The 13,594-nt window shown below is 37.4% G+C and overlaps 1 protein-coding gene, 1 long non-coding RNA gene and 1 pseudogene across 2 annotated transcripts in view; 2 read left to right on the top strand and 1 right to left on the bottom strand.

Moving 5' to 3' along the window:
* Window positions 1-494: 494 nt before the first annotated feature.
* On the top strand, window positions 495-1,701 carry LOC132027500 (beta-arrestin-2-like; annotated as a pseudogene).
* Window positions 1,702-2,259: 558 nt separating this feature from the next.
* LOC132028274 (uncharacterized) lies at window positions 2,260-6,894 on the bottom strand. Its single transcript, XR_009407389.1, has 4 exons — window positions 6,759-6,894; window positions 5,885-5,961; window positions 3,723-3,934; window positions 2,260-3,068 (listed from the first exon to the last, which is right to left on the bottom strand). It is a non-coding gene; the product is annotated as an uncharacterized LOC132028274 (long non-coding RNA).
* Window positions 6,895-10,533: 3,639 nt separating this feature from the next.
* Window positions 10,534-13,594, top strand: part of C6 (complement C6) — a 65,029-nt gene continuing 61,968 nt past the window's right edge. The window contains exon 1 of the mRNA XM_059416319.1: window positions 10,534-10,632. Coding sequence (XP_059272302.1) covers window positions 10,534-10,632 — 99 coding nt within the window. The remainder of the gene's footprint in view (window positions 10,633-13,594) is intronic.

Here is a 13,594-nt window from a genome sequence, read left to right as displayed (position 1 = left end):
GGGGGGGGGGGGGGGGGGGGGGGGGGGGGGGGGGGGGGGGGGCAAGCTAGGAAGATGTTGAAAATAACCAACACTCAAGGGATGGGTAATGCTGTTGGGAGATTTTAATGCACTTCTCAACCGTCTCACTGATAGAAGATTGGAAGGACACTCTTAATAAATTTGGCCTAATTAATAGATAAAAGACTGCAAATTTTCACACACACTTTTCAGGGGCATGAGAAACATTTACCGTATGCTGGTAAATGATCATACATTGAGCCATAAGGCAAGTCTCAATGATTTAGAGGATGGAGATATAGAAATATAATCCCAAACAGCCAGACTCTGGACTCTGCCAGAAAGAGAATCAAAATCACACATGCAGTTGAATTTAGTTCCGCACAAGTATTCTAAATAGTTGGAAGCCCAGGACGCGCGTGTGCAGTGGTGTGGGGAGAAGTAGGGACTAGACCAAAGGACTAGAGGCTGCCGGCAAGCCATAAACCCATGCATGGAAACCAGGAGCCAGGGTCTTCAAGAAGTCTAGCCCTGACTGCAAACTCAAGGTGTACTTGGGCAAGCAGGACTTTGTAGAACACCTGGACAAAGTGACCCTGTGGATGGCATGGTGCTTGTGGATCCTGAGTACTTAAAGGACCGCAAGGTGTTTGCTACCTCACCTGCACTTCCTCACTTCCACTATGCCGTGAAGACCTGGATATAATATCCCAGAATCTGCCCTGGTTCATCATACTGCAGCCAGGCCCAGAGGACACAGGGAAGGCCTGTGCAGCAGACTCTGAGATTTGAGCCTTCTCTGCCAAATTGTTAGAAGAGAAAAAACACCAAAGAAGGTCCATACATCTGGTTATCTGAAAGGTGCAACTTGCCCCAGAGAAACTAGGCCCCAGCCTTCAGTAGAAACCACCCACCACATCATATCTGACCAGCCCTGCACCTTGAGACTTCCATGGACAAGGCTCTGAACGATCATGGGGAGCCTCTACGTGTCAATGTCCATGTCACCAACATCTCCATCCAGACCATCAAGGAAATCAAAGTCTCTCTGAGATAACATGTGACATCTGCCTCTTCTGCTACCCAGGATAAGTGTCCTGTGACTCATATCGAACAAAATGACCAGGTATCACCCAGCTCCCTGTTCTGAAGGTGTATACCATCACCCCGCGGCTTAATGACAACTGGAAGAAGCATGGTCTTGTCCTGGAAGAGTATCTCAAGCATGAGAACACCAACCTGGCTTCCAGCACCATTGTGTAGGAGGCTGCCAACAAGGAGGTGCTGGAATCCTGATGTCCTACAGGGTCAAGGTGAGCTGGTGGTGTCACATGGTGGGGTAGCCTCTGTGGAGCTGCCTTTTGTTTTTATACACCGCAAACTCCACCACCACATCATCCCAGATAGCTGCTCCTGAAATAGACGCCCCTGTGGACACCAACTACACCACTGATGAGGATGTTGTGTTTGAGGACTTTGGCCACCTGGGCTGAAGGGGATGAAAGACAAGGAATGCAAGGATCAGTTTTGCTAGAAGAGGGCTGCAAGGAAAGGATGTGTGGCGCTAGGAGAGGGAGGGTCCCAGCTTCTCTGCCATCCCTCCATTCAACCACTTACTCAGCCAACCTTCCCTCCTTCGCTCCCTCATCAGTTGGCCCCAAACATGCACTGAACCCATCTCCTGTTGAACGTGAACATTGCTTTTTTGACTTCAGCTGTGCCTCCCCAACCCCCCAGTGGGTGGTGTGTTCAAACCTGTATTTTTTGGAAGGGGATGCTGAAAAGAGGAGTGACTGTAGGGAAGATAGGGAGAAAGAGCTCCCACATTGGACCTCACACCAAAAGCCAGCCCACCCCACACATACTTCCTTTCTTTTCCTTCAAGAGGAGACATTCTGGGGGGACAAGGTCACTTCTTTATTTCTGAGCATAAAGAAGAAAATAAATATTTCCTGGGAAAAATAATAATAAAATATTTGGAAACTAAGTAATATACTTCTAGATTATCTATGGATCAAAGGCATAATAGAAGTAGATATTAGAAAATATTTTAATTTAAATAAGAAATGCAACATATTAAGTCTTACAGAATAAAGTGAAATCAGTGTTCAAAGGGAAATTTAAAAACTTTAAAATATATGCGTTAAGGGGAAGAGACTGAAGACAAGTGATATAAGTTTATTAAACATTTTTAAAAAATTAAACCTAAACTAAATGAAAAGAAAATTATAAAGAGAGGAAATCAATAAAATAGAAAACAAACATGCTAAAGATAAAATCAACAGACTAAAAATTAGAGCTTTGAAAAAATAATAAAATTGAGAAACCTTAAGACACAGAGAATAATTATTAGTTATAAAAATTTTAATATCAGGAAAAATTTAAAAAGATATCACTGAAGAGGCTACAGAAACTAAAAATAAATTAGAAGCATATTTTGAGCAATTTCAGGGCAAAGAAAGAAAAAAGGGAAAATGGACAAATTACTAGAAAAAAACTTAGCATAAATGACAAAATTAAAGAAATAGATAAACCTTAAAGCCCTGTTTCTATTAAATTGATTGTATATTTTATTAAATTATTTACTCCTCAAAAACTCAGACCTGTATTGGACTTACTAGTAAATATTTTAAAATAACATCAGTCTTGGAAAACAAACTTTTCCACAATATAGAAAAATAGCAAACAACTCATTAATATAGCCAACCCAAGCTTAACACTAAAACTTGACAAATATATTTCAAGAAAGAAAAATTAAGACTTGTCTTTCTCATGAACATAGAGATGAAAATGCTAAATATATACTAGTACATCAAATGCGGGGATTCCCAAAATGCACTTATTCTCAAAATGCAGTGATGATTTGAAATTCAAAAACCAATTGATGTCATCTCCAGATGCAACACTATCAGACAAACCCAAAGTGATGAGTACTCTAAAAGTAGCTGACCTTTATTCTTCAAAATTGTCAATGCCACTAATGACCACGGAAATTCAGAAATCTGTTCTTGTATCAAGAGAGACAATGATGACTAAATGAAACATGTGATCCTGGTCTGGATTCTGTACTGCAGAGGGGAAAAAAAGCAATTAAGAATAATATTGAAACAATAATACTGAAATAGGAATAATATAAACTGTATACTAAATGAAAGCACTGAAACAATTGCTTCTAAATTTGGTAACTGTATTGGATCAACAGTAGACTGGATACAAACTCACAGAAGCAGAAAGTAGAATGGTAGCTGTCAGGGACTGAAGGAAGGGGGTAATGCGCAGCTATTAGTCAAAGGGTACAAGTGTCCAGTTATACAAGACGAATAAATCCTAGAGGTCTATCCTACAGATTCTATAGCATAATGCCATAGTGAGCAATACTGTATTGTATACTTAAAATTTTGCTAAGAGGGTAGAACTTCTGTTAAGCGTTACTATCACACACACAAAATAATAATGAGTGCGGGAGAAAACTTCTGGAGGTGATGGGTGTGTTTATGGCATAGAGTGTGGTGATAACTTCACAGGTGTATACTTCCAAACTCATCAAGTTGTAAACATTAAATACATACAATGTTTTATATGTCAACCATGCTTCAATAAATGGGTTTTAAAAAAGAGTAGACTGTAGGAACTATGAATTCCTATAATGGGATTTATCTTTGTTCTCTTTCATACTTCTAAGCCTGAGACAACACTGTTTTTATTCAAATAGAGTGCCTCACCTCTAGAAAAGATAGAGCTGATGTAATCACTTGAAAGGTCAACTGGCATATCCCATGGTGTCAATAAAAGGTTTTTGAGGTCTCTTTTCCTGGAGGGTAGGGCTATGTCCACACCGTCTTGAGGATTTTGCATGGTGAGCTAACACTGGAGATTGTTCATTCATCCAGCCTATTTTGTAACGGTTGTCCCCAACTGATTTCCTCTAGTATCACTGGAAAGAAGAGAAGAAAAAGTACTTTTATTCAAGCACAGTTTCATTCAACTGTCTAGTCCTCATAAAATAATGAAATCACCACAGTTTTGTAACTAATTCTCTGCTACCCCCTTTGTTTTCCTGCCTCCTCTGGCATATATCTCCCCAGTGCCCAGTGGGGTAACAATACCTCTTAATCCCTAAATGTCAGTTTTAGGAGAAACCATAAAACCGCAGCATTCATCTATCATAAATAGTACCCCAGGCAAGTTCAGCTCGGAGCTGAATACAAATGTTTCCTTCACAGCCTCATGAATTGTATTCTTTATATCTGTTATCAAAATGGATTGCAAAGCTTAATTTACAGAAGAAATTCAAAAAAGATTTATGCATGTTATTTTTTTTTAGGAGGGGGAGGGAGAATGGGGGAGAATCTGGTTAAATGAATATGGTTAAAGCATTATGTTTATTCCCATCTAGGAAGCTACATGAATTTCCACTGGACATAGTAATTGGCCATATAAACTTATTTCATCCATCTCTGTTATAGTAGGAAAGAAATAAAATGTTGTAAATCCAAAAGGAAAAGAAGAACAGAGATGTCAGTAGACATAATATTTCAGTAACTTTTGGAAACAGAAAGCAGATGGAAAAATAGTGTCTGACTTAGAGCAAGCTATATGCTAAAGGCACTTATGCTAAAAGGCACGTGGAGTGAATACTGAACAGTCACTTTTTAACCCGCAAAGGACTTGGAGCCATCAGATTACCTCATTCAAGACAATCAACCACCTCCCCATCTTCTCCAGCAGGAGACACAAGGTCTGGAAAATCAAATCTTACACACAGAGTGAAGATCAGAAATGATAAAATTGTGGATGTACATAAAGAAGCAATTATTTTTTTCCTTTTAATTTCTTTGAAATACATATGATAGTTTAAATCAGCCTCACAATCTTTTTTTCATTATCACTCCTTAAGAAACTTTTTCGACCTTTTTTCCCTAATTACTCATCCCCTGCAATGAAATGCTAGTATTCATGATACATTGTATACCTACTTATATGTCATATGAGTATCTGTACTTTATACATGAAAAGAAAAAAATAAAGTTTACTCTTTTTGCTCGACACAGGTTTCAGAGTGACTACACTTTTAAAAGTTAGAATATTAAAAAGTTAGTTTCATGTAACAATTTCATAACTGTGTGATTTTTCTGTGGTAACTTTAGTTCCATAAATTATAATGTATGAAATTAATATGCAAATTATCAACATATACAGCACACAGTAATAAGAGGTTTTGAAACTTATTTTTTAAAAGTGATTTACAGTTGGCTCTTGAACAATGCAGGGGTCAAGGATGTTAACCCCTTGCACAGTAAAAAATCCAGAGAGAATTTTTGACTCCCCTAAAATTAACTACTAGTAGCCTATTGCTGACCAGAAACCTTACCAGTAACATAAATATTTGATTAACAGATATTTTATATATGTATTTTATACGGTATTTTTACAATAAAGTAAATTAGAGGAGAGGAAATATAATTAAGAAAATCATAAGGAAGAGAAAACGCATTTATAGTACTGCGCTGTACTTATCAAAAAAATTTGTATATACCTGGACTCATGTAGTTCAAAGCTATATTACTTAAGAGTTAGCTGTAATTTAAAAATTAAGTTGCTTAAAAATTATTTTTAAGGAACTCAACTTTTAGCTTTTGTTTGGTATGACAAAATGACTTTTAAATCACTGCTAGATATTCACTTGGATATTGTCAACATTTTTTTCTTTTCAGCACTTAATACAATAGACTGAATAACTTATAGAATTGAATGAAAAGCATAAACTATTTTTATTTCATTCTCAAGGCCCAAGTCACACAAACAATATCTGATGATTATGGCTCCTCTTGCAATATGCCTCAAGACAGAGCAAACAATCAAAGAAAAGAAGTCACCTGCTCACCATGGACTTTAGCACTGATCTTGTATACATTCTGCAACTCTTCCATAAACTCGATGTCAGTGCTGCTTGCATGATTCCTAAAACAAAACAAAACAACAATGAGAAAAGTTAAATTCTAAGGAATAAGGTTCTACTGGGTACGGTTAAACTTTACAGGGCTACAGACTATTGTAATATCTAAGAATTTTTCACCACCCCTACCAACAATCAAATTTTATCCTCTTGAGGGCAATGTTATCCTTCCTATGAATGCATAGTTTACAGCATAAATTATAACGGTGTATAATGGAGTGTACATAAAAACTATAACAGAGACCTGGGACTGGGATAAATGGAGTTTTGTGGGTACTAGTACTAAGAAATACAAAGATAAGAAACAAAAAAGAAAAGAAAAGAAAAGAAAAACAAACCAGCTCTAATTGAAAGTGACTGGTCCTAGAAAGAAGACAAGGAAGTAAGACAGGCCAAAGTAGTGGCATTGTTTTGCTGCCTTAAAACTGAATTCTGGTTTTTTTTTTTTTAACAATATAAATAGGTTACTTTAAAAAATAAAGAAAATACTTTAACTAAACATTAAAATTAAACTGCCAAGAGTGCTTATTAGGTCCTTACTCTTTTTTTAGATCTAGTTTATAGAAAGGCTTTTTTCTGATTACACTCAAAACATTAGCAGTCTATTAAAGTAAAATAAGCTTAACAGAATGGTTTGGGTGGCCATGGGAGTGCTGAAAGCTAATAAAAAACGAAGTGAAACAAGTTCCACTAGACAGCAGAAGACCTCTAATTCCCCCTTTACCATTGATTTGTTGCATTAACTTGGCTAATCACTAATGTATCCGGAGACTTAGATTCTCCTTTATTAATGATACTTTACCTGCATAAAAATGAAGGCTGTACAAACGGCCAACAGACACATGAAAAGATGCTAAAAAAAAAAAAAAAAAAAAAAGTTGCTCAACATCACTCAGCATCAGGGAAATGCAAATCCAAACCACAGCAAGCCATTACCTCACACCTGTCAGAATGGCTATTATCAAAAAGACAAGAGATGACAACTGTTGGCAAAGATGTGGAGAAAAGGGAAGCCTCATGCACTGTTGGTGGGAACACAAACTGGTACAGTCATTCTAGAAAACGGTATGGAGGTTCCTCAAAAAATTAAAAATAGAACTACACTATGATCCAGTAATTCCCCTACTGGTTATATATCCAAAGGAAACGAAAACAGAATCTTGAAGAGATGTTTCCACTCTCACATTCTTTGCAACATTATTCACAATAGCGAACATGTGGAAACAACCTGTGTCCATCAACAGATAAACGAATAAAGTGGTATGTGTGTGTGTGTGCGTGTGTGTGTGTGTGACAAAATATTATTCAGCCATGAGAAAGAAGGAAATCCTGTCATGTGATGAAATGGATGAAACTTGATGGCATTATGCTAAGTGAAATAAACCAGATAAAGACAAATACTACATGGTATCACTTACATGTGGAGTAAAAAGACAAAGTCAAACTCTAAGAAGCAGAGAGTAGAAAAATGGTTGCTAGGTGCTATGGAAAGGGAACAGGTGTACCTTATGGGATTCAAGGGAAGGAAGTGTAGCTGAGCCTCGCGAGAGACAACATTTATACTCTCTGGGTACATTCCTTCAAGTCCCCACTTCATTCTTCTGTCCCTCTGCGGAGAGGGGTTCTCTGCTTCTCCTTGCATATGGCTGAAGTAAGGTTCACATTATGTCTCACTGAAGTTCCCCTCCGTGACCTGGGCACATAAAGTCCAGTTGACTCCTCCTGCCCTATCCTGGTCCATCAGTCTTGCCCAAGAGGCAGAATCATGAGACCTGCCGCAGATTCTATAGGATTCGATTTTCTGAGCCCAGACTGGGCAGATTTCCTCTAAGAAAGCATAAAGGCAAGAGAATGACCTGCATTTTTAGAAGGATATAATATTTTAATTATATTAAATAAATGCTGCCAAAAAAACCTGTTATTTGCTCATTTAGTTTGTTTTCACTCTTTTCTGCCCAATAATTATAAATTCCATGAAGACATGATTTTTTCCCTGTCTAGTGCCTAAAACAGTGCCTTACAGTAAATTTTTGCTAAACGAGTGAACAAAAGGCTTTAAATAATGATAATGGCAATTATAATAAATGTAAGCTAAAGAAACAAAAATAAGTGGTTACATGCACATGAGAGGTTATGATTTCTTTGATAAGTTTCTTACAATTGCAGTATGCTCGTATTCATTTTTCCATTCAACTATTATTATCTTTTATCTAAAGTTCTTGAAAAATTGACCAAATTCATTCATCTTTTTCTCTTTAAGTTTCTACATAATATCTGGTGTGTAACAGGTGCTAAGTAAGGATTTATATATTGATCATAATTTTGATCAATTTATGTATTGACCATAATATTGATTGGGCGAATAGATATCACTGAGCCTATGGCATTTTGAAAAGCGTTTTGCAAGCCATAAAATGCTCCCCAAATATTAAACTGTTATTTCCATTATGGTGGAGCTTTTGAGTGAGTGGTTACATCTCTCCAAATTCATACATTGAAACCTAATGCCCAGTGTGATGGTATTTGGAGGTGGGGATTTGGGTGGTGATTAGGTTGTAAGAGCCTAGCCCAATGAATAGGATTAGTGCCTTAAAAGATAAAAGAGATCTTGGAGAGCTCTCTTGCCCCTTCTGCCGTCTATGAACCAAGAAGTGGCCCCTCACCAGATTTCACATCTGCCAGCACCCTGACCTTGGACTTCCCAAGCCTCCCGAACTGTGCAGAATAAATCTCTGCTGCTGCTAAGCCACTCAGTCCATGGCATTTTTGTTTCAGCAGCCAGAACAGATTAAGACAGAAAACTTGATAATAATGTTCAAGATGCATGGGACAAGGAGCAAACTAGGAAGCCGATTCAAGAATTTGTGCAAGACTCCTTTGACCTCAGTCACCTTTTTTCTTGCCTTTTCTCCAAAACTCCTGAATTAAAAACCGAGTCCAGATTTTTCTATAACCCTAGGAGGGGCAAAATCTTGCAGAGGTTTGACTTGTTTCAATCTCAAACTATATTTCTATTCCTGTCTATATTAAGGAAGTTTTAGATTAAGAGTCTAAATAGTAGTTCATTTTCTTTGCATTCCAAAGAATCGCCAAAGGGTTTACTCAACTTAATAACATCATTATGCATTGCTCAACAAGTCAGTAAGCATGTAAGTAAAAACAATTTTTGAAGCCCTCTGCTGTAGGAAAGACTGCTGTCTCTTATGCCAGATTAATGAAAACCTGCATAGTAGAATTCTAGCTAAGGGCATATATGTATAGACATAATGTAAAATTCAGTCGTTTTCTTGCAAATTCATGTGTATGGACAACTCAATTCAGTCAACATTTATTCAACTTTTTTTTTACTCAGTTATAAAGATGAATATATTATTCAGGCTCTGTTATTAAGGAAATTTGAACATATCACATGGAGTAAGAGAGAGGAGGTGATAATACAGCAAGTAAATAATCATAAGCCCTGGGAGTAATACATTTCATACATGAGGTTAAAAAATAAGAAAAAAAAAGAGTTATGTAAACTTAAAGGATAGAGGAATCATGTAGTTTCTGATCATAAGAGTGAAAGTGTTCATGAAATACAGAAAGGTTTAAGAAGGAAATACACTTGGAGTGGACCTTGAAGAACAAATACATAATACACTAATATTTCAGAATACAAAACTGGGGAAGAAAAAGTTTCAAGAAAGAAGGACACTGTCAGGAGATTCCATAGCCCATTTTGAGCAAATTGTCCAATTTGGTCGGCTAACGGAGTATGCAAAAGGAAGGAGAGGAAGTAATTCTAAAAAGGTAATATGGAACCAAATTGTTCAGGGTTTCAAATATCAGGCGTTAGAACTCTGTTCGTAATTCAGTGGTCTTCAGAAAAGAGCACCATCAACATTCTGAGTAGAGTTGTGCCACTGAGAGGTGAACTCTAGACGGACTAACCAGGAAGAGTAGTTTAGGAGGAACAATAGCACCACAGAAGCCACTGAAGGGATCTTCCAGTTTTGAGTTCATCCATTCATGGAAGTAGAGTTGTGGCTATAGACACGAGGAAGAGGTAGAAAAGATGAAAGTGCATAGACAAGAGACACTTCAGAGAGTACAGCACAGGATTTAGCCTCCAGTAGAATATAGGAAGTAGGGGAGAAAGGATGCCATCACTGTGATGTGATGTTCTGTTTGGATACTATTACTGAACATTTGAATATAGTTGACCTCTGAACAGCATGGATTTCAACTGCATGGGTCCATTCTATGTGGATTTTTTACAGGACAGTACTGTAAATGTCCTTTCTCTTCCTCATGATTTTGTCAGTAACATTTTTCCTCCAACTTACTTCGTTGTAAGAAAACAGTGTCTAATACATACAGCATACAAAATATGTGTTCCTTGTTTGTGTTATCAGTAAGGTTTCCAGTCAATAGTAGACGTTTCACATTTAGGGCCTCAGAAGTTATACGTGGATTTTTGACTGCATGAGAGATCCACACACCTAATTCCCACATTGTTCAAGGGTCAGTTGTACAGAGATCGGTGGGCTAGGAAGTAATCAACACAAAGGTAAAGGATAAATCCGTGGACGTAGATGAAATATCTGAAGAAAGAAAAGAAACTGAGGATTGAATTCCAGAGAGGAGTAAGAAGAGAACCACAGGAAGAAAGAGAGGAATTTCCTGAGAAAAACGTGGGTAGGAAGATATCTCAGAAACCAATAGCAGATTGAAAGGTAGTCCTTCGGTTTGACAGTTAGGAGGTTCCTGGTGGTCACTGAGTGAATACTTTGGGTAGGCTGTTGTATTTGTAACTCTAGTTGCAAAGAGTGAAGTTAACGAAGAAGAGCCATTAAGAAATTAAATAGTCAATTTAGACGGTCCCTGAAATAATTTTAGTAATAAAAGACAAAAAGAGAGTGGTAGCCTGAGGTCCATCCAAAGCAAACTTCTTTTTCCTCCATTTGAGAGTCTTGATTTCTGATTCTCTGAGTGAAATAATTCAATTTGTAATTTTACTTTATCTACTCACACATGGATTGACAAAGTGCCCTCGAAAGGGCTGAGAAAATAGATGGGGTCATTAGCCTTGGCTCTAATAAGAAATTATAGTATTTTTCCTATAATGATAAATTAGCATGTGAATAGTTAGCATATGAAAAAGCCTTCAGATAGCAGCTTCCACTGTTCATTATCTTATGTTTTGGGGTTATTTTCTTGGCAGAAAATATCATTTGACTGTGAATCTATTATCATTAAGAAAGGAGTAAAGATTTTTAACAGAATACATATTCTCCTTGTGGAAAAATTATAATTGCTCCATTTCAAATTTCCATGTCCTGGCTCTAATTTCCTCTACACCCTTCTGTTCCTTCACAATGAAGGTTTTTTTCTGCTGGTCAGTCTACACATTTAAGCTCAGTAGCAACTTTCTGCTTTTTACAGATTTGGAGCATTTTATTGAAAAAGGTATTCTGTGTCACCAGCCAACACTTTATTTTTTTTAAGATTTTATGTATTTATTTGACAGACAGAGATCACAAGTAGGCAGAGAGGCAGGCAGAGAGAGAGGAAGAAGCAGGCTTTCTGCTGAGCAAAGAACCCAATGCAGGACTCAATCCCAGGACCCTGGGATCATGATCTGAGCTGAAGGCAGAGGCTTAACCCACTGAGCCACCCAGGCGCCCAACCAGCCAACACTGTAGAGGGCCTGCAGCTGCTGAAACTGTTCAGCTGGTTAATTTCATAATGTGCTTTGTTTCTCAGCATCATGTGTCCAAATACTGTTTAGAGAAAACTTTCTGTAAGGGGCCACGTAGTAAATACATTAGTCTTTGCAGGCTGTATAGGTCTTTTGCAATGACTCTACTGTTGTAGTGCAAAGGTAGCTTTCAACAATGATTAATTGTGTGACTCTATTCCAATAAAACTTCATCTGCAAAATAGGTAGCAAGCTAGATCCGCCTCCCTGGCTCTAGTTCGCCAATCACCACTCTAGGAAAAAACCTTGAGTGGGATGTGTCATTTAGGCATCCATAGAGACTCAAGATGGAGAACCCATGAACATCATTGAGAAGCTACCAGCTTCTCTGTTGATGCCAGGTCAGCTCTAGTATTTGAATCACAGCTATTGGCACTCCATCTCAAGCATTCCTCCTTACCCCATTTATCTCTCACCACCTGTGCTTTCCTGTGCCATGACACATGACCTTCTCATTTCTCTGTCCACATTACTTAACAACCCTACATAAGCTCATCCTATTTCCTTCTGACTTTTCTCTCTCTAGGTTATGAATGCTGGCATTTGTCCTTTGCTCCAAATGACCATAAGAAAAATGTATTTAATTTTAGGGCCTCAAAGAACCAACTAGATAAAGAAGTGTATATACTTAAATGGGGTATTTTCCTTGCACAGCACCATATATTTTTTTCTCCTGTTTATCTTCCCAGACACTGAACAGTGAAACTCCTGTACCACACCCGTGGTACCAGTGTCTTCAACAGTGGTCTTCGGCACACCACTCTGTTTTCCTTCTTAGCCTGAGATCTCAATATTTAAAGTCTCAACACAGTACAGGAGAAAGAGAACAGACTGAACCAGGTACCTATATTCTGGTTCCAGCTGACTTGTGTGGGATAAGTTACTGCCATGCATGTTAAAGCATATCACCTTGGAGCAGGGGTATCCCTGCTGTACTTCCAAGAGTCTTTAGACCTGCTCGGATAGTTATTTCCCACCACATAGTGAAAATATAAGTTATTTGAGGAATATTTATTTTAGCTGTTTTCCATATTAGAGATATAATTAATATTTTTTGAAATAAGTTTGAAGAATACTTACTTTCAAAAGAGAAAACAATTTTAGCAAAGTAAAGGGATTTGTTGAGGAACACATAGTTGGTTACCAAAAAATCAAGAGGAAAACAGAAGTCTCCACATTCTCTATTCCCATAGTGTTCTTTTTTCATTGCACTATTTTTTTTCCTGCTTCACCTTAGCACAATACCCATATTAGCCCACCTCAAGCTATACTGTGACCCTCTCATAGAAGTATAATCATCATCAGATGTAAAGAGTACACTTGCTGAGGCTGTTTTAAATCTTTCCAGTTTAAATTTGCTTTTGCTCGTTTATAGAAACATTTTTTCTATAATAAACATTTCTATAATAAACCACATCCAGTAATCTTATAAATTCATTTATTAACTTCAGTATATCTCCATAGATTCTTTTGAATTTTCTACACATAGAATCATGTTGTCTGTAAGTAATACTATAGGATCTCTAGTACAATATTGAAAAGAAGGAATATTTACTTAGAATATTGAAGTGAGTATTGTCTGCTTATTAAAAATGATTTTAATCTTCCTCTTTACACTTTTCCATATTTTCTAAATCTTCTTCAATGAATATTCTATAATCAGAAAAAAATAAGAATCAATACATATTTGGGGGTGTCTGGGTAGCTCAGCTGGTTAAGTGTCCCTACTCTTGACTTTAGCTCAGGTCATGATCTTAGGGCTCTGAGATGGAACTCCACATGGGGGCTGGGCATGGAATTAAGATTCTCTCTCTCTCTCTCCCTCTTCTTCTGCCTCCCCCCACTCCTTCTCTTTCATTCTCTCTCTCTCTCTCTCAAAAAAAAAAAAAAAAAAA

This window comes from Mustela nigripes, chromosome 12 (genome assembly GCF_022355385.1).
Source record: "Mustela nigripes isolate SB6536 chromosome 12, MUSNIG.SB6536, whole genome shotgun sequence".
Lineage (NCBI taxonomy): Eukaryota > Metazoa > Chordata > Mammalia > Carnivora > Mustelidae > Mustela > Mustela nigripes.
Note: the sequence above shows the minus strand (reverse complement) of the source record. Positions and strands in the feature narration are given on the sequence as shown.